General features: G+C 44.3%; 1 protein-coding gene across 1 annotated transcript; it reads left to right on the forward strand.

Moving 5' to 3' along the window:
• Nucleotides 1-596: 596 nt before the first annotated feature.
• Nucleotides 597-14,820, forward strand: ddx54 (DEAD (Asp-Glu-Ala-Asp) box polypeptide 54). Its single transcript, XM_056588740.1, has 20 exons — nucleotides 597-857; nucleotides 1,215-1,344; nucleotides 1,521-1,591; nucleotides 1,698-1,886; nucleotides 2,244-2,293; nucleotides 3,104-3,145; nucleotides 3,228-3,323; nucleotides 5,207-5,328; nucleotides 5,584-5,645; nucleotides 7,627-7,758; nucleotides 7,854-8,064; nucleotides 8,383-8,514; nucleotides 8,825-9,046; nucleotides 11,182-11,255; nucleotides 11,444-11,668; nucleotides 12,306-12,460; nucleotides 12,792-12,905; nucleotides 13,092-13,199; nucleotides 13,334-13,449; nucleotides 13,739-14,820. Exons 1-20 carry the CDS (start codon nucleotides 729-731, stop codon nucleotides 14,026-14,028), a joined length of 2,670 nt encoding a protein of 889 aa, XP_056444715.1. The 5' UTR covers nucleotides 597-728; the 3' UTR covers nucleotides 14,029-14,820.
• Nucleotides 14,821-21,657: the final 6,837 nt, after the last annotated feature.

A 21,657-nucleotide genomic window follows, 5' to 3' on the forward strand; every position in this document is an offset into this window, starting at 1 on the left:
TTTGTTAATAAACAAATGTTGAGTGAATACATCTCAATATCTACCAGTTTAATATTTATATTTTAAAGGCCTAATGGTTGTTAACTAACTTAACTTAACAATAATTTTTAGTTGTGGTTAACCCCTAAAGTCCCAGTTGGATCCCATTACGTTGCATTAATGGGGTCGTATGTAACATGTCAAACATGAGTCGCCCAGTTCCTGACCTGTCTGCTCTCCCCCCATGCCTCTCTCTATCCCCATATCTCCATGGCCCAATCAGAAGATCTGGTGTTGACGAAGGCCAAGAGTATTTCTCTCCCTTTGGATTCTAAATCCATTCAGTTGATTGATCAAGTGGAGAGAGAGAGAGAGAGAGAGAGAGAGAGAGAGAGAGAGAGAGAGAGAGAGAGAGAGAGAGAGAGAGAGAGAGAGAGAGAGAGAGAGAGAGAGAGAGAGAGAGAGAGAGAGAGAGAGAGAGAGAGAGAGAGAGAGAGAGAGAGAGAGAGAGAGAGAGAGAGAGAGAGAGAGAGAGAGAGACAATCTTTTGTGGATTGTTTGGCTGTTTAATTGCCTACCTACCACTCCTCGCCGCTAGGGGGCGATAACACCTGCCGTCTAAACCAAGACTGAGCGGAAAGGAAGCGTAGAGTCACACGTGTTTACTACAGGGTACGCTCATGTCTGAGCATAGTGCCGTTGTATATTGAACACAGACCTATTTTTAATACAAGCCAATCGTAGAAAACATGGCTCAAAGAAAAAAGAAGTTGACGAAGAGAAAAGGCCGCCCCGGCAGAAGGGAGCCCGAGGCGGACTCGGACAGCGGAGGAGATGTTGGACTTGTTACCGATAACCGAGGCGACGAGGAGGAGAACGTAAGCAGAGCAGGTCAACTCAGTACATGCATAACAGCAGGGCCTTGCTGGTGATATCTCTACTTATCATCACATGTCATGTATAAAAGCAGGTTCCTGCTGGTGATATCACTCGGTTGTTTTGATGAAGCAGATAAACTTATCTTCACATGTCTTGTATACAATTCCTGCTGGTGAGGCTCTCTGCTCCATTGAGATATGGAGGATAACCGTTGTACGTTAATCAAACTGTGAATAAAGCTAATAGTGTATGTGACCATCTAAAATAACAGAAAAAAACACGACATGAGTACACGCTATTGCTGACATGTACTTCGCATGTGGGTGGTCATTTTCCTTTATTTTGTTTGGGCCCAGTCATGCAGAAAGTTGCCTCATTTCCCGGCGGCCACAGACGGCTGCACCTCGGACGTGGAGCCAGACACCAGACAGCTGGTCCGGTGCCAGAACAAGAAGAAGAAGAAGTCCGGAGGGTTCCAATCCATGGGTGAGGACAGGAGATCGTCTCCTGATGTTCAGGTCATGCTTTTGTCCTCATGTTGAGTTCACTTGCTCACGAAATGCTAGGTGTGAAATGATTTTCTAAAGTTCACTGGGGTTGAACGTGGTCTTACAGTCCATACCTGAGACGTGTGTGTATCACAGCCTTCTCTCTGGTTCCAGGTCTCAGTTATCCCGTCTATAAAGGTGTCATGAAGAAAGGGTACAAAGTCCCTACTCCAATCCAACGAAAGGTCAGCCCACCGTTTCTCTGTTGCACCGCAGTAGGCCCCAATTGGATAATTACTCCAACCATGTATTTAGATGTTGCTCTAACCCCAACCCTCTCCTGTGTGGCAGACGGTCCCAGTCATATTGGATGGTAAAGATATTGTGGCCATGGCCCGGACAGGTAGTGGTAAAACAGCCGCCTTCTTGATCCCCATGTTTGAGAAGCTGAAGGGCCCCAACGCCCAAACAGGGGCCCGGGCCCTCATCCTGACCCCCACCAGAGAGCTGGCCCTTCAGACCATGAAGTTCACCAAAGAGGTACGTCGTTCTGGACGCAGAGGATATCAGAGAGTTGTGTTGGTAGTAATGGTGTTTGTGTCATTGTTTAGTAATGAATCACAAAATGATTTGTCATTGGAAACTGCCAGTGTTTCTTATGTGAGGCGGGGCAAAACAAAGTTTTGATTTGCCTAGGTTACACTAATGTTATTTTGATTAAAACTCCCTTGTCCTCTCGATATGGTATATAATACCATATCGATTATCGGCAACGAAAAAACCCCATGAGGCATGTGGGATCGTAGAAGCCCTATAAGGTTAACAGTGAAACTTATCTTGTTTCTTTTTTAAATAGATTTGACCAATACTTAACATTGTTTCTTCTCCAATCAACAGCTTGGGAGATTCACCGGTCTCAAGACCGCACTGATCCTCGGTGGAGATGGGTGAGACACACTATGGATTCTAATCATCTAACTCTGTATAATATATATTATGTGACTATATATACTATATATTATATACTTGTGTGTATATGTATATTCTATACATGTAACTAAATTCTATATATTTTATATACTATTTTATATTTATACGCAAGCTGTAATTCAACCTTACTGTCCTCGGAAGACTGAGCCCAGAAACGTGTGAACTCTGACAGTAACAGGTTTTTGAAGGAGATGCTGCCTATGTTTAATGAGAATGTTTAAATAAGGATTTGGCCTGTTGGATAAGACCAATAATATTTTTGACATTTTCTTTGTCACAATGTTATTCCGCAATGATTTTTATTAAACTAATACCGTATTTCGGTGTACACGCGTTCCGAGTTTGTTTGTTTGTCCGAGTTCGGAATAGTAACGACGGGGCGTGACTTAGCGACAGGTCAATTGCGCAGTTGTCGAGACTTTGACACCCATTGTACAAATGTTTAGCAGATCCCAGAGCTATCTTATCTTTGTTTTGTCCATCACAAGTGAGCCCATACGAACGGCCCTGGCTAGGTAGCTCCAATAGGGCCCAAAAATCCACTGATCTATAAGTTTAGACCCTGTTTTTATGGGCCACTGCACATGCTCACAGACGTAGACTGAGGAGCGCAGTTAGAATTCTGAGCAGAGAAGGGGGCCGATGTGATGATTAAGAATTTGAACGCAGACTCTGCGTTCAGTTCTGAATCAAAATGCAGCTCAGGGTTGTATGAATGTACGCGGAGCGGGACTGTGTACAAATCCTTTTCTTCTTGATGTTTTCAGCATGGACGATCAGTTTGCGGCTCTTCACGAGAACCCTGACATGTGAGTAACCACGAAGCAGAAGAGCACGCCAGCATGATCCTAGTAGGAGGTGTAGCTGATCTCTAACCCACAACCTCTCCAGAATCATCGGCACGCCCGGGCGTCTCATGCACGTCATCCAGCAGATGAACCTGAAGCTGCAGAGTGTTGAGTACGTGGTGTTCGACGAGGCAGACAGGTAACTAAACCCCTCCTAATCCACCATTAGAGCGCAATAGTCAGTACGTTTACATGCACAGCTTAATCAGATTAAAGCCATAGTGCGACTATACTCCTCAATTGGTTAACTGCAATTGTCAGATTATGCATGGCGGTGAGAAAATCGATTCATTTGCCAGAGCATGTCACAACCCGGTACAATAGGTGGCGCTGTACCCATTTCAACGAGTGATAATAGAGCCACCGGCTGACCTCTTTACGTCACCAGCAACAACAAACTCAGGCGGCATTCGAGGAGGATGCTTTCAGTAGCCAGTTGTCAGTTCACTTGGGGTCCATGTAATTTCTCCAACGGTCCATTGTTATGACCTCTCGTCGTATTCGGACTCCTCCGGCGGCGGAGCAGCCCGTGGATCCCGGAAAAGATCTCGAGCATGCGGAGAGCGGAAAATCCACTTCCAATTCGATTGACCGTAAACATGCACGCTTAATGCGACTATCGATCAAATAATCGAGGGGTCTTAATCCGACTATGAGAAACTCAATTCGATTGGATTTTAATCAGACTGAGGTGTATGCATGCATTTTATTAATCCAATCATAGTCGGATTAACCCAGTAATGCGATTTTCTTGAGTCATGTAAAGAGTGTGGTTCCGGAATTAAAAATCCCATTAATGTCTTCATTAGAGATTTTAGAAGATTTATGTCGTAACCATCCAAATTATATGTACCATGCGTCGTTTTATTGTCAATCAAGTTTTATTTTTATTTTTATTTGCGATGTTTTTTTTGCGATGTCATTGAAACCACTGCACTACCCATAAATCCTGAAGTGTGACACAATGTCTTTGATTGGTGGAGCTCGCCGTTACCAGGAAACGTTTACTGCACCCATTAAAGTTATTGACTGCTATCAGAGACTGTCTAAAAGGAAGACGGGTGCTGCTGCGACTGAATACTGAATATTAATGGAAAGTTAGAGTTGTTGTTAGAGCTGTAGAGGAAATGAACAGAACATAGAACAGAATATATGATAAAAATAGAAGTACAAATATATGATATGGCACTAGCAGTGCTTTTAAGTAATTTTGGTAATATAAAAGCAAAGGAATACATAATGTTGAATGAATACCTAGCTGAATTCACATTCACGTATTTTCACGTATTTAAACGACATTATTACGCAGTGATTGCCCTCAGCAACAAAGGGACTTACCATGTCGATGACATCGCTGTACACTATATGAAACACTAACATACAAAAACACTAACAGATACACGCAGAATATATGACACAACTTATATTAACATTATAAACAATATAATCAATGCAAAGGTAATATGCTAAACTATTGGGTTGGAACCATTGCGAAAAAGTTCGCAAAGGTTTATGGGATGAGGAGTTCCTCACTTGTTCACAAAAATAATGCATTCTTCTACCTTTTGCCTTTTTCTTCTGTTTTCTGTTGGTCACTGTTACGCTCTATAACAGTTTTTCCCAAACTTTAAAAATAAATAAATAATTACAAACCATCGCTCCCCAATTCACAATAGGCCATATCTATAAAATTGTGAGAAGAACAAATTAGTGCATGAATGAATCGGGTCGCGACCTAGTCTTTCGGAAAGACTGCTTTATAAGACATATAAAGGCTTGGTATTGCCCGTTTGTATTTCTCTAATGTAGCACAGCGTATAGCAATCTTTCTCAGCACTGGAACCTTTTTCTGACGCAACAAAAATATATATTTAAATTAATATCATAAACGACAACTAGTCAACTCAAGGCTCTAACTAACGATGACTGTTCGACTAGGGAAGCCTTTGGTCAGGATCAGCCCTACCTCCTCCCAGCCCATGGTAGCCTGCTTCTCATGTCTCTGCTCCTCTGCTCCTCCAGGCTGTTTGAGATGGGCTTTGCAGAGCAGCTGACGGAGATCATCCGGAGACTTCCAGACAACAGGCAGAGCCTGCTGTTCTCCGCCACGCTGCCCAAGCTGCTGGTGGAGTTCGCCAGAGCCGGTGAGACCCACCACTCCTGCAGGGCAGAACCTCCATCAACCAAATGCAAATAATAAGAGGAACTAAAAAGGGAACTACCACTACTACAGGTTCCACCCTGCAGGAGCTGCTGTTTTTATTCCTTATATTATTTGTATTTGGTTGATAACAGTTTAGTTTTTATAATCTCTAAAAATCCCCAAGAAGTAATTTATAATAATGATGATGGGGATGTAAATACATGGAGATCAGAGTCTGTTTCTTGTTTGTTTCCAGGTCTGACGGAGCCAGTGTTGATCCGTTTAGATGTGGACACCAAGCTGAGCGATCAGCTCAAGGTGAGGGTCGTCAGGCTTTGGATTGAGATAGGGGTCTTCTCTCATACTGTTCATCACGGTTCAACCGGCAGTATATGATCTGACCACCGTGGGGGAGTGTATGTCAGACGCAAGCAGGAATGTTAAAGTCACGTGAATAATGAGCATAATAATAAAAGAGCATAAACGTTATTAAAACAAAATTGATTAGGCGTTGTCAAACCCTAGATTATTTCAACCACTTCATCCCATTTCCATATGCACCTCAGTTTTCACACTTCCTCGTCTTCTCTGAAGATCTTGACGTTCCTGCACATTGGGCAAAGCATTAGGGCTGTAACGATACACCAACTCACGATTCGGTTTGTATCACGATTTTTGACCCACGGGTCGATACATCCCACAATTTTTTTATTTAAAAAGCATTTTATTTGAATAACACTTGTATAATATTTAACTCAATGTAACATTTAATAACAAATAATTTGGAACACTGAACAGATTTGAACAGAAAGAATACTATTAAAGTATAGCTAAATGAATAAATAAATAACCAAAGACTGCAGTTGGAGGATGCTTGCAGGTAGGCGAAAACCCTCAACTAGCTTTGTGGTTTAGGCTTACGTATTTGAAAATATTAATGTCAAATAAATAATAGTACTTTGAATAGTTTGGTAGCACTAACCAGCGTTCCTGCTAGAAATAGAAATCTTTAATAGCATAAATTTCAATTAGATGGGAAAAAACATGATTGTCTGATTCGCAATAACGAGGCATAATGTTATGAGTAGCGTATGTGTGTGAGCGAGATTGGCAGTGTGTGAGTGACGTCAGCGAGTGAGTGGACGAGCGAGGAGAGCGTGTGTGTTTAGTGAAGAAACGAACGAGTACGGTAGAATAAAGTACCCAGCCTGTCAATAATCGGTGGCCGCTTCATTCCGACCTATAAGCAGATCAACTGTCGGTCAAAGCACACAAAACACTAGAGGCAGGGATCATGCAGGCTTTTTTTGCGTGCTTGACCACCCTCCCACTCTGGATAAATGTCGTTCATATCGTATATGAGGACTTCGAAGGCTGTGGAGAAATGCCAAAAGAGCTCAAAAAGAGCGCTGTCATCACAGCGAGGGCATCTCGTCGCAGACTTGCGTCATCGATAAGAGGAGCGGTGTCAGCAGACTATTATTTAGAAAGATTATTAGCTAATTTCAATCCGACAATTTGACCGGAGAGACACAATTTTGTCTGACATTTAATTTTTCTATTACCGGGCAACGGAAACCCTGGCACTAACGGCTCATATCACGTGGCTGGATCTGGACTGGAAGGATGATGAGAGTTAGAAAGGGCGTGTTGCGCTTCTGCCTTCTCACACCCGGAGACAGGATCCTGGCTTTAGTGTCGCGATTTCGGTTTCGATATGCATATCGTTACAGCCCTACAAAGCATGACATTGAACTAATCGAGAGTAATAAATGGAAGGAGGCAGGGGTCTGCGTCCGGACGGAGTCTACATGACTCTGTTTATACTGTCGGTTCTGATCATAATTTAGTTCAAATCACCTTAAAATCGGCATGGGTTCTGTGGATGTGGTGACACTATAACATGCTTTTCAGTACAACATGCACTATAACATGCTTTTCAATACAATATGCACTTTAACATGCTTTTCAATGCAACATGCACTATAACATGCTTTCAAATACAACATGCACTATAACGTGCTTTTAAATACAACATGCACTAAAACGTTATTTTCAAAACAACATGCATTATAACGTTCTTTTCAATACAATATGCACTATAACATGCTTTTCAATACAATATGCACTATGAAATTGCTTTTCAGTACAACATGCACTATGACATGCTTTTCAGTACAACATGCACTATAACCTGCTTTAAGGATACATTGGAGGCACCAGGCCCGGTGTTGGTCTCCCTCTGATCATCGTGACTCAATGCTTTGGTCTCCTTCTGTTTTCTCCTCCTCCTGTCTAGTTGAACTTCTTCCATCTCCGCCTGGACGACAAGCCTGCTCTCCTGCTCCACCTGCTGAGACACGTGGTGAAGCCCCAGGAGCAGACGGTGGTGTTTGTGGCCACCAAGCACCACGTCGAGTACGTGAAGCAGGTAAGGACCTGCTGCACGACCACTCAACATGAAGATGGTTGGGGGCGACGGGGTTCTGTGGAGAAGTCCTCCCTCTAACCTGTGTTCATATGCAGCTCCTCACCTTGGAGGGGGTGGAGTGTGCGTACATCTACAGTGCTCTGGACCAGACCGCCAGGAAGATCAACATCGGCAAGTTTGTCCACCGGAAGGCCATGGTGCTGATCGTGACGGACGTGGCGGCGCGCGGTATCGACATCCCCCTGCTGGACAACGTCATCAACTACAACTTTCCCTCCAAGGCCAAGCTGTTCCTGCACAGAGTCGGTAAGCCACCCAGGGTCGGTCAAATATAGCCATCGCAAAAAGATCTCGGGCTTAAGGGGCTGTTCTGTAGCTTGTTGAATCCAGGCAAAACATTGTTGTGCTATCAACAGCAATTTCTACTTAGGCATTTAGCAGACGCTTCATCAAACAGACTTGCAGTGCCGTGATTTCAGATGCATGACATTAATGAGCAGGTCTGAGCAACTATTTTGAAACATGGGAGTTGAACCCACTACCTGCCCTGTTTGGGTGACTGTTTGGTTTGTCGCGCTCTGCCACTGGGCTCGGACGGGGCTAACCCATGGTGATTCCCGGCAGGTCGTGTGGCGCGTGCGGGGCGCAGCGGTGTGTCCTACAGCCTGGTTTGTCCAGACGAGATCCCCTTCGTCTACGACCTCCACCTCTTCCTGGGAAGACCTCTACAGCTTGCTACGCCCCAACATCCGCCAGGTATGTCTCTGCTAAAGGGGCGGCGTCCCTAAAGTATAACCTGGTTGGTCACATGCACTGGGCAGGGATGAGATGCCCTGATTGGCTCATCCAGAGGCCGGCGCCTCGGTAAAACTGATATTCTAACAGCGCATCTCACTCAACATCTGACAGGCGGCTGCGGCATTTCACCCAATCGTTTCATTCAAATAATAACTTTGCATCTTTTCTAACAAGTCTAATAACAACTTGTTAATCAACTATACAAATAGTTGATTATTTCGTATTGTGTCCTATAAGTGTGACAGAGGTTCCTTTTGTGTGTTCCCAGATGCGGACGGTGTGTTTGGCCGGGTGCCCCAGTGCATCTTAGACGATGAGGGCGCCCAGCTGTTGGCCGTCCACGAGAACTCGCTGGATCTCAGCCAAATCCACCACATCTCAGAGAACGCCTACAAGCAGTACCTAAAGTCCCGGCCCAGTCCCTCGCCGGAGTCCATCAAGAGGGTCAAGAACACGGACCTGTCTACCCTGGCGGTCCACCCTCTGCTAGGTCAGTATGGTTCATAACCTCTGCTAGGTCAGAGTGGTTCCTACCCTCTGCTAGGGCTGCACGATATGGGCAAAATATGATATCCCGATATTTTTTGGCTGAATGGCGATATACGATATATATCTCGATATTTTCTAGAGTGGGTTAGATGTTTTTTTTGTAAGTCAAAAGCCACATGTGAGATGTTGCAAGCACTTTTATTAAAACATAGGTCAGTATGACTGCAACATGTGATTTTGTATCGTTATTTTCAACAGAATTGAATGAACATGTAAAAAATAAAGGGACATTTTGCACCTTCACAAAATAATCACCTATGCAAAACAATATAAAGCTGTAGGTTACACACATTAGCTACCATTAAGAGCATTGGCTTCGTCGCATTGTCCTGCGTACTTTGGTGAGGGTTTCAGTGCGCCGTAACTTTAATCCCCCGCCCCCTCCCTTCTCCGTTCCATTTGGGAACATGTTTGGTTTCATTTCGCTTGTTTCGTATATTTTAATTAATTAATTAAGAGCGTCACCAGAGGGCGCCCCCAACACATTTGCCGAGCGCCGGCCCTGGTTTCGGGGCAGAAGAAACTGTCGCGGCCGGTGATGCAGCAGCACAGCCACGGAGTTTTACGCATTCCTCCTACTGCACTTTGTGCCGCTGCTGTAAATGGTGGAACAGATTTGTCGTGCTTCCACTTTTAGTCGCAACGGTTTTGCTACACTCTACAGATGACCTGCAGCTGCTGCTCATCTGTTTTTTTTAAACCCAAACTATTTCCACATTATGGAGCCGTTGTTTCTCCTCTTTGAAACAATTTCGTCTCCCGCCGCCGTCTCGTTTTCTTTACGGGTATCATCCATGCTTGTTGTGTTGTGAGGGGGCGGCGGGGGCGGGAATGAGGCGTCTTTGCACACGGCACGTTCGGAAAGACAGAGTGGGATGGGGAGGGGTCGCGTTCACAGTCTCCAAGGCAAGCGCTGTAGACGCTTGCGGGGGAAACTGACCATTTTAACGCATATCGATATAAACGATATTGTCAAATCTTGTATCCCCTTGGAAATTATATCGATATATCGTACATAGCCGATATATCCTGCAGCCCTACCCTCTGCTAGGTCAGTGTGGTTCCTACCCTCTGCTAGGTCAGAGTGGTTCCTACCCTCTGCTGGGTCTGTGTGGTTCCTACCCTCTGATGGGTCTGTGTGGTTCCTACCCTCTGATGGGTCTGTGTGGTTCCTACCCTCTGCTAGGTCAGAGGGGTTCCTACTAGGGCTGCAACAACGAATCGATAAAAATCAATTACTAAATGCGTTGGCCATTTTATAAACCATTCTTTAGTATGGCCAACACAACATTGGAAGCAGTCAACATAAAAACTGCTCTTTCCTTTATGCCAGGCCGATGTGTTTAGATGAATGGACAAGCCCCTCAGGTGAGAAGTTGTCTCTCAAATTGTAGGAATATAGACCAATAAAACTACAATATATTCTTATTGGAGACGTATCGCCATTCCACAAGTATTTGAAATGGTGATTATGGCTAGAATTCTCCACAGCTCAATGCTTTATTATTCCATTGTTCCTATAATGAAGAAAGCCTAATTAAAAAGGTAATGAAGGTTTAATAGAAGCTCACTGTGGCGATGTTTGTTTGAAGATATTTTCTGGCAGAATAAAATAGCTTGTTATAATAGAACAGATTTGTTCAAATTAGCCTCTGTAAAAACTGGACATTGGACATTATTCCACACTATTAAATTGCTGATGTTTTCTTTCCAAATATCAAAGACAGCGTGTGACACTGTGTGGGAAAATGCCAATCTCAGGAGCTGCTGCGCCTGGTGGAAACCTTACTGGGCCAGTATAGTATGGTACTAAAGTATAGTAGTACTGTATAGTAGAAACATGTCATCTGGTGCATTAGTGCAGTCGACGCATCCGCATCACACCTGGTGGTAACATGGAGGGGGTGGAGTCATTGCAAAGCCCTTTTTTAAATGGATGTTGTCATGACATCACATGTGAGTGTGTACCCAAATGCATGCTGGGTGGATCAGATCAGTGGCTAACCAACATCAGGCGTTGTGCTGGAAGCTCTTTAACACACTGCCATCCTCTGTCTCCCTCTTTAATAACTTCAGGGGCGGGGATGGATAAGATGGAGCTGGAACGGCTTCACATCGTGGACGCCATCAAGGGCTACAAATCCAAATCAGTGAGTCTGGGCATCTATTGTAAAGGAAGAGCTCTGAAACAACAATAGATGTGAGGTGAGGAGGGGGTCTCCTGGTGTGGTTCCTACCGTCTCTGGGTTACAACCCCCCCCCCCCCCCCAAGATCTGATTGGAGCCGGAGCTGAACCCCAAGATAGACCTGTGTGAAAAGCTTTTCTCCCCGTTTCAGACCATCTTCGAGATCAACTCCAACAGCAAGACGGTGGCGTGCAAGGTGATGCGGCGGAAGCGCTCCCGGGACACCCGGCTGGTGGAGAAGTACAGCAAGAAGCGGGAGGACCAGGTGACGGAGAGCCGGCTGCTCCACGCCCATCTCCCCGTCATCCCGATCAACCAGACCGTCGCGGAGACGCTGGGGGTGGAGGGCAGCGAGGAGGAGGAGGAGCTTTTACAGGTACAGGGCCACGCCACTCTCACCCAGGACGGGCAGCCGTTGATTCCACCTATGGGCGCGGCCCAGCCTGGGAAGCAGACCAATCTGCAAGCTCATGGTCATTTGCTGTGGTATATGCGTAGAGCCTTGCTTACTTGGCCCTGGGTTGGACCAATCACAGCGCTGTATCTAATAGGGGGCGGGTTTGGTACAATGACTGTACAGAGCGCTGATTAGGCATTTTCGTAAACAATCAAGATTGTGGGAACTGATGTGGAACGGATAAATCCTCTACCACTACCGTTTTAAAATAACTGGATGGTATATCTGCTCTGAAAAATGAACGTACTGCCCTTAAAACTTTTGTTGACAAGAAAAATTTTCGACTTTTTTACTACGACATGATTTCGTAAAAGTTTAATTTCTGCTAAGCACTATGTCACGCTGCTCTTATTGGCTGTTGGTCTATCCAGCTGCATCCGCAGGCATTTTGGTCTGCGCTCATTGCTATTGGTCATGGAAATCTAAAATGAACAGGGTGGTTGCAGACTAATATGTATTGAATTGTGTCTAGCAATGTGAGGCTAGGCGCACCCTATTAGGGTTAAATAGAGTCCAGACATTCAGTCTATTTCATGTGTTCTCCTTGTTCCACCAGGGGGTGTTCTCAGAGGTGGTGGGAGGGAAGCGTAGACGACCAGCGCAGGAGAACGAGGAGACGGAGAAGCCAACGCTGAAGAGGAGCAAAGCGGGCGGCAAAGATGAAGAGTTCTACATCCCCTACAGACCTAAAGACTTTGACTCTGAGAGAGGGTAAAGACCTCCACATCTGTCCTCTTCACACTTTGCTTTACGTGGTTTGGACAATCAAATCTACTGGCATTGGTTGAGGTTTTGTCAAAGTATATTTTAGTACAAATACCAAACATTTGCTGTTTCAGAAATTATTATTATGAAATGAATACATTAGTTTTCCTTGGCTGCTTTTTAGATAAAGCAAGCAAATTTAAGACTTCACTTTGGACTCTAATCTTCTAGGCTAAAAGTCGATGGTCGAAGATTCATCTACTATGGTGTGTGTAACCTTTTAAGACAAAATGTGCTCATTGGTCTTTGTGGTTGTGCTGTGGTGTCTGGTCATCAGGTTGAGCCTGGGCTCGGAGGGCACTATGTTTGACCAGCAGGCCACCTCTGCTGTCCTAGACATGATGGGAGACGAGGGAAGGGCTCTGAACCAGCATAAACGAATCATGAAATGGTAAGAAATCAATCCTTTTTTACACTATTGTCATCGAATAGTTAATTGTTGTTTCCTTTTGTGTCTTACCGCTACACCGCTGAATGCACGGTGCCTGACCGGCTGGCTAGTATCGTCTCCTAGGTTCATGTAGTCTCTTCTTTCAACTTCCATGTGACACCTTGGCTGTTTTTGTTATACCCGAAGGGACCGCAAGAAGAAGCGCTTTGTCACAGACACGGGAAAAGAGGACCAGAAGAAGAGGGTCCGCCTGGAGACCGGCCAGGTGGTCAGTGCCAAGAACAAGAAGAACTTGTATCCAGCTTTTTCCACTGCTAGCGACCTTGACTTCTTGTTGTCCCTTCTGTTTGGTGGTTGATGTGTTCACGGCGTCCCAAGGCTTTGTTGTGTGTTATGTATATCATGTTGTGACCTTGACCACGCTTCAGCTATGAAGAGTGGAAGAAGAAGTACAAGGTTGACGATGGTGACTTTGATGGAGAAGGAGGAGGAGGAGGAGGAAGAGGCAGAGGAGGAAGAGGAAGAGGAAGGGGTTTCGGAGGAGGTGGGTTGTGTTTGTCTTGAGGTCAATGCGGAGTGTGTTCCACACGGTTGCTACACAAGTCTGTTGGATTTGAAAGTCTACTAGCACAAAGTACTCCAGTTGCACACGTGTTGTTGGGTTGATCCAATCTCTGCATCATCAATCTGATAAATCAACTTTAATCATTGCTGTTCAACACGTCCTCAATGCTATTAGCTAGCACACATTATTTATGATCCTTTTGAAATGTCCTGAATCATGAATACAAACGCTGTTGATATTGCTGTTATTAATGTTGTTATCCTTCAAGGACGTGGCCGAGGGCGTGGCGGTCGAGGCGCGCCGTCCAGGAGTCCCGGGGGGCCCCAGCCGGGGGGCCAGCGGGTCCGCTCGGAGTTGAAGAGCAGTGATGAGATCCTGAAGACGCGTCGGAAGCAACAGAAGCAGCAGTTCCTGCAGAGCGGGGGCCTCAAGAGGGGGCGACAGGGCTCCGGCGGGGGAGGGCACTCTGGGAGCTTCGGGGGGAGGGGCCACTCAGGGGGTGGGGGCTTCGGGGGGCGGGGAGGAAGAGGCAACAAGAGGGGAGGGAGGAGGATGTGAAGTAGAGGGGGCAAACAGGGAGATGGAGGAAAGCTATTTTATAAAGTGTAAGGGTTGGAGCTCAGGTCCGCTGAGCCTGATGGCTCTTGGTGTCCTAAGACCCCCTGCAGAGATGTCATGGGCTCTGTCTTGGAACATTTCCTTAGCTTGGAGCAGGAAAGTCCCTTTCCTTTGTTGTCATGGTGCGTGAGAAAAGGACTGTACTTGCCACATCTGCATAATGTGTGTGTTCATATTTGCATCATGATTGTATGAATAATTATTAAATGGTGAACTGTTAACGTAATGGTTTTCGTTTGTTGATTGGCGTTTTGTATCTAAAGCAATGCCAATGAGACCTTTATAGGCTAATATTTGTCAGTTCAAAAACTTCTATACTCATACAATTTCTACTTCGTATGTAAGCCTACTCTTGTCATATAGATTTAACTTTTTATGGTAGTTATTAGTTTATTAATCTCTGTTACTGTTGAATGGATGAGATTACTTTTAAGCAAATCATCTCCCATCAACTCGTTTTTATGAAACATTAAGACCGGTTTAGTCCTACAGACGACTTGACCTTATTAAGTATTGAAATGGCAATAGGCTTTTAATAAATCCTGTTATATTCTGGTAAATGTTTTAAATCAAAATGGATAATATAATGGAAAAGATGACCACCAGATTATGCATCAAGCTGATCCGAAGTGTCTGGTGTCTATTGTAGAGATACATTACCTCATATGTGAGGGGTTGGTTTTCTTTTTCATAGTTGTAATACTATAACATTAAACAAACTTGAAAACGACATCTGGGACTTGACTTTTTTTTATTATTACTTTATTTTAGCACCGATTGTCACGTGATTTTTTTTTTTGCATTCTTTATCGTACTACATTTTTACAGGGAATAAAGTATAAAAAACAAAGACAGGAGAAAAAAAAGTGGGGGGGGAGTGGTCAGCTTCGCCTTCTAATTATATTTTCTGGGTACAATTTATTTAAAGTTTCCATTTGATTTTAAACTGAGTTTTTCCATTTCCAGTGTTTGTTCTTTTGTCTGGTACCATGCTTGGAGATCTGGAGATTTGGCTTGTTTCCAAAGCCTAGTCACTTGTTTCAATGCCGTTAAGCTGAATATTTTAAATATGTATCTGTCCCAAGCATTGATTTCAAGGTTTGTATTAATTAAAACTCTGAACGACGACCGAACGAACGAGGGAGACGAACCGGTTCAGTTAGTTCGTCCTAAAGACTCGGTCATTCGAACCGGTTCGCGAACGAACGAGCCAACACTACCAGGAATATATAAACACTGCTACTGAGACACAGCAAGTCCCTCAATATGCAATGCAAGGTTGGTATTTTCCTAAATACATAGGCCCACTCATGTTTTCCCATTCACGTCAGTTTCAAATCGATGGGTTATTAGCAGGATAATAAATCGAGTACTAATTGGATCTTGCTGTCTCAACACAGGCCAGCACATCGACTGATTATATTCAGCTGCCTCTCTCAAGGGATGTTGCATGCCAGACGGAACACGTGGAAAGTTTGAAAACGCATACTGTAGGCACACAGAGCTATCCTTAAGAACTTTGCGGCCCCACATTAAATGTGAAGGTATGTACTTTCCACCTTGAGTACATTTACTTTTGATGTAGTTACTAGTATTCTGTATTCTGGCATTTCTCTTTGCTTGCATTATGTGTTGTTTCATTAGACTTGCTTTGATCGGGCGTTTTTATTTTTATTTTACCATTGGTTTATGGCGACACATTAGTGCCATAATTCACTAATGTGATAAAAGATGCATTCGGGCGTATTATATTATTCCACACGCGTCGATATTAACTGCGAGCGCGCAAATGATCTCTGCGCGCGCGCAAATGACCTCTGTGCGCGCAAAACAGCCTCTCGCACGCGCAAATTACCTCAGCGCGCGCAAAACAGCCTCTCGCGCGTAACAGCCTCTCGCGAAAGATGTTTTTACGCTCGCTCAAATTTAATTTTGGCACTATGGGGGAGGGAACCAAGGCAGGGCGGGCTTTCCTATGATTGGCCGTTTCTGAAGCGCGATATTTGATTGACAGCCCTCCTCAGCCTTCCTCTCATTCAATTCTGAATTGTACAGTAAATGGCTGAAACGATAGTTACGTATTGTAACTCTAGATTCTATGAGTATATAGGCACAGCCTTTTAAGGCTATTGCTATTGGGTTATCCCTAGGCGTTAGCCGTAGCATTGAAAAATGTGTAATCCCCGACCACCAACAGCGTGGGCCTCAATTACGTCCGCGTGCGGCGTGCCTCAACGACGTCCGCATTTCGCAGATATAGTCGGGCGCCGGCGGACGTTCTGCTCCCAATAAACAGCTTTTCTTCAGCTATTTAAAGGACAATGAGGCCGACACTTAAAAGGCTGCGCCTATACTCATAGAATCTGGAGTTACAATTCGTAACTATCGTTTCAGCCATTTACTGAACAATTCAGAATTGAATGAGAGGAGGGCTGAGGAGGGCTGTCAATCAAATATCGCGCTTCAGAAACGGCCAATCATAGGAAAGCCCGTCCTGCCTTGATTCCCTCCCCCATAGTGCCAAAATTAAATTTGAGTGAGTGTAAAAACATCTTTCGCGAGAGGCTGTTACGCGCGAGAGGCTGTTTTGCGCGCGCTGAGGTAATTTGCGCGCGCGAGAGGCTGTTTTGCGCGCGCAGAGGTAATTTGCGCGCGCGCAGAGATCATTTGCGCGCTCGCAGTTAATATCTACGCGTGTGGAATAATATAATACGCCCGAATGCATCTTTTATCACATTAGTGAATTATGGCACTAATGTGTCGCCATATTGGTTTATTGGCCTAATCTGAGGAGAAATCTATGCCATGAACAGAAATATTATAGGCCTTTATTACACGGGTCTTCTCAATGCCGTGGAACGCTCGATTCATGGGTAGGAGTCCGGTGACTTGTCTATCCCAGCGTCTTCCGTTGCTAAGCGACGTCACCGTCTTTGCGGACAAATTATTTCTCTGCTGATCAACACTACGAATGGCCAAAAGACTTGTATCCCCCCCCCTTAAATAAATACTATGGCAGAATTATTATTATTATTATTATTATTCTCATTCAACTTGAACATGTGTTTTTACAGTAGAGTGGTGGAGGGATGACGTATGTTGGCCAACCCGGAAGTGAGCGTCGCCCTGGATTCCCTCGACAAAAAGCCAACGGGTTTTGCCATTGGATTTTGGATTATTGCTGAAACATTTGCATCTTTGAAGCACCTCCTCAAAAACTGAAAATAAATAAATAGATAAAAATAACCGTGCTCCAAAGAACGAAATGTAAACCAATGCATTCTCAATGGGAGTGTTTCTCAGATTTTTCCATGCTACACAGAACGAAATGTAAACCCATGCAAATAAAGACTTCATGGTCATAATAATTTAAATATCATTAATATCCTGAGTGTGTAGAGTGGTATTCAATTTCTTTCAACAGGGCTGCATCCAGTCACTTGACCGTTATGGTTGCTATGGTGGTTGCTATCGACCGCCCCCTCTAATCCTTACATGGCTCTAAAAACCACGCGGCAAAGGAGCTGCCGTCCATTGTGTTGTTTTTGTCGTAAACTAGGGTCCGATGGTTAGAGAAAAGGCAGATATTCCAATGTATCCTTAAAAGGCAGCTTGGATGTTTTTATTTTCTGCAGTTTAGACTTCTACTATAACCTATTTTGGACCTACTTTTATTAAATAAATATTTGTGAGATGTACTGAGTTTGCTTCCTATTTATGTCGAGTATACACCCCTACTGTCCACAAGCATCCCCCCCCCCCCCCCCCTCCCCATATGGATTTGGAGAATTGTTGCCACGTCCCAGTGGTGGAGGTATCATATATATGAAAGAGGGCATTCAATTATACTATAATGATCAATTAGGAGGCCGAAGCCCTAAAGGAAGTGATGCAATAGGTGACTGAGGGTCAACATTTGAGACCCCCTTTTATCAAAGGGGGTCTCAAATGATGCATACGCTTCAACTTGTCGCTCCAGCCCTACAGGAAATGACTCAGCAAATGCTCCATCTCGTTGCACCTGCACCCAGCGGCTCGCTTGCAAGATTTTGGCCTGAAGTTCTTCCCAGGCCTAAACCCTAGCCATCCAACATGCATATCTGAGAATCAGGCCTCTCTTTAATAAGGACAAAAAGTTATGAGAGAAATACACATGAACTTTTTGTTATCTCATAAGCGGCGTGGTGCCGGCTCCTTTTGACCTTTTGACCCCAGACTTCGAAAACGTGGCCTCAGGCCAGCTGTGTCTACACACCTTAAGCCACAAATGTACACCTCCATCCCACAAAAAATGGGGACTAGAAACTAACCTCTGTCTTATCTACATTTACTGTACTGTTGGAGGTCACGCCCCTTTTCTGGCCTTTTCGAGATAGCCAGGGATACTTAAATGTTTACACACATTTCCCGGGGCCCCGAGAACGACATATCCGAGATTTGGAGTTCTAGCCCTTAGAGAAAAAAAGTTTTCCCAAATGGACTGTCATTTGGACAAAGCCCCTCAGAAGTGTTGCCTGCAAGACCTAATGGTTCAGAATGTGGTGGAAAAACAGTTTTTGAGATAGGAAGGTCCTACCGCCCTGAAATTTAAATACCTTATTCTAGGGCCTAACTGGGACCCCTGCACCGAAACTTGGCCCGGTCGGACACCGAGGGCAGGAAGGGGAGGCCCTTCCTGCCTGAAACTTGGCCCAGTCGGACCCCGAGTGCAGGAAGGTGGGGCCTGGACTTTCATAATCTTCGCTTGGTGAATGTGAAGGATGTTTGGTCGGAAGTTATGACGAAGAATCATAATGTGAATGGGAATATTCTATAAATGTCTTGATATCATCTTTCGTCTCAACACTTCTGCTGCAGCCGCTTAAAGTCCCACTCCGAGAACCTTAAAATATGAATCAATCCATTAGAAGTATGAAAATATCTTCCCGGTGGCGTAACGGAGCAAACAAGGTGTGCTTTGACATCTACGTTTCGAGGCGATTGCAACAGTGCCACACATGATCATATTTGAATATGTTTCGGGGTAGTAATTAGCTGTCGATTTTGGAGGCCTTTATCAATAATGAACAGCTATAGATTTGCTTCCCGATCGAGAATTCTGACAAATTACATGTTATTTAGCATCTACACGTTAAGCTGAGTCCAATGAGATCAAGCTCGCCCTCTTGCTACACCGAGATCATGTCCTAGACCTAGGTGTACCATGTAAAATACATGTTACCACCCGCATGCTTGGTGTCATTGGACTCAGCTCAACGTGTAGATGCTAAATAACATGTCATTTGTCACAAATTTCTATCGGGAAGCAAATCAATAGCTGCTCATTATTGATTAAGGCCTCCAATTTCGACAGCTAATTACTACCATTAAACATGTTCGAATATGCTCATGTTTGGCACCGTTGCAATCGCCTGGAAGCGTAGATGTTGAAGGACACCTTGTTCTCCCTCTTACGCCACCGGGAAGATATTTACATACTTCTGATTGACTAATTAATTGATTCAGCTATTCCCCCAGAAGTCTGGGGTCAAAAGGTCAAAAGGAGCCGGCACCACGCCGCTTATGAGATAACAAAAGTTCATGTGTATTTCTCTCATAACTTTTTGTCATTATTAAAGAGAGGCCTGATTCTCAGATATGCACGTTGGATGGCTAGGGTGTAGGTCTGGGAAGAACTTCAGGCCAAAATCTTGCAAGCGAGCCGCTGGGTGCAGGTGCAACAAGATGGAGCACTTGCTGAGTCATTTCCTGTAGGGCTGGAGCCACAGGTTGAAGCGTGTCCTTTGAGACCCCCTTTGATAAAAGGGGTTCTCAAATGTTGACCCTCAGTCACCTATTGCATCATTTCCTTTAGGGCTTCGGCCTCCTAATTTATCATTATAGTATAATTGAATGCCCTCTTTCATATATGATACCTCCACCACTGGGACGTGGCAACAGTTCTCCAAATCCATATGGGGAGGGGGGAGGGATGCTTGTGGACAGTAGGGGTGTATACTCGACATAAATAGGAAGCAAACTCAGGAGAAGTACATCTCACAAATATTTATTTCATAAATTGTTTCAAATGACCCTGCCTCGTTAAATCAATGAGCTTGGTGTTTTGCTTTCCAAAATAGGTTATAGTAGAAGTCTAAACTGCAGAAAATAAAAACATCCAAGCTGCCTTTTAAGGATACCTTGGAATATCTGCCTATTTTCTAACCATCGGACCCTAGTTTACGACAAAAACAACACAATGGACGGCAGCTCCTTTGCCACGTGGTTTTTAGAGCCATGAAGGATTAGAGGGGGCGGTCGATAGCAACCACCATAGCAACCATAACGGTCAAGTGACTGGATGCAGCCCCGTTGAAAGAAATTTAATACCACCCTACACACTCAGGATATTAATGATATTTAAATTATTATGACCATGAAGTCTTTATTTGCATGGGTTTACATTTCGTTCTGTGTAGCATGGAAAAATCAGAGAAACACTCCCATTCAGAATGCATTGGTTTACATTTCGTTCTTTGGAGCACGGTTATTTTTATCTATTTATTTATTTTCAGTTTTTGAGGAGGTGCTTCAAAGATGCAAATGTTTCAGCAATAATCCAAAATCCAATGGCAAAACCCGTTGGCTTTTTGTCGAGGGAATCCAGGGCGACGCTCACTTCCGGGTTGGCCAACATACGTCATCCCTCCACCACTCTACTGTAAAAACACATGTTCAAGTTGAATGAGAATAATAATAATAATAATAATAATTCTGCCATAGTATTTATTTAAGGGGGGGGGGGGGATACAAGTCTTTTGGCCATTCGTAGTGTTGATCAGCAGAGAAATAATATTTCTGTTCATGGCATAGATTTCTCCTCAGATTAGGCCAATAAACCAATGGTAAAATAAAAATAAAAACGCTCGATCAAAGGCCCGGCCCGAGGATAGTGGTGGGAAATATCGGCCCGACCCGGCCCGCGTCGGGCTCGGGCAAAGAATCTAAACACTGACTGGAACTACTTAGCAGGTGTCTGTAGGGCTATATCAGGAGTCAATGCACGCACTGCAGCCAATCAGAATCAGAGTATTCCCCCAGACCGAGGTCTAAACAATATTCTTCACGAGTTATAAACAACCCCTACACATCAATATTAATGATAACCCTGTGGAAATTGCCATAAGTGAGAGATACAATTTCGCACGTTGAGCACACAGTTGTGTGACTCGTTTATTTAGTAAGAGAGAAACAGGAAATCAAAACGTGCTGAAGGTAAACAAATCCCGCATGGGCTCTGACGTCTTGAGACGCTCGTAATCCTTAAAAGGGACAGCGATCCCTGAACCACCAAGATAGTAAACGACATGCCCAACACAATTGAAAGAACAACACATAACAAAATACTGTAGGTGAATTATGTTACACTCACTACAACCCATTAAATACGGTATGATTTCTAGATGTCATGGCAACGTCCGCTCGCGACACTGGACTTGCGATCGAGGCATCGACGCGGACGTTCATTCACATAGCCAAAAACAAGAGAGTAGATGGCTAGATAAAATAAACATCAAGACATACAATTCT

The sequence above is a fragment of the Gadus chalcogrammus genome, chromosome 4, assembly GCF_026213295.1.
Source record: "Gadus chalcogrammus isolate NIFS_2021 chromosome 4, NIFS_Gcha_1.0, whole genome shotgun sequence".
Lineage (NCBI taxonomy): Eukaryota > Metazoa > Chordata > Actinopteri > Gadiformes > Gadidae > Gadus > Gadus chalcogrammus.

Coding starts and splice junctions, on each gene's coding strand:
- ddx54 (XM_056588740.1), top strand. CDS start 729: ATGGCTCAAAGAAAAAAGAAGTTGACGAAGAGAAAAGGCCGCCCCGGC. Junction 1,592..1,697: donor CTACTCCAATCCAACGAAAG/GTCAGCCCACCG, acceptor CCTGTGTGGCAG/ACGGTCCCAGTCATATTGGA. Junction 8,515..8,824: donor TACGCCCCAACATCCGCCAG/GTATGTCTCTGC, acceptor GTGTGTTCCCAG/ATGCGGACGGTGTGTTTGGC.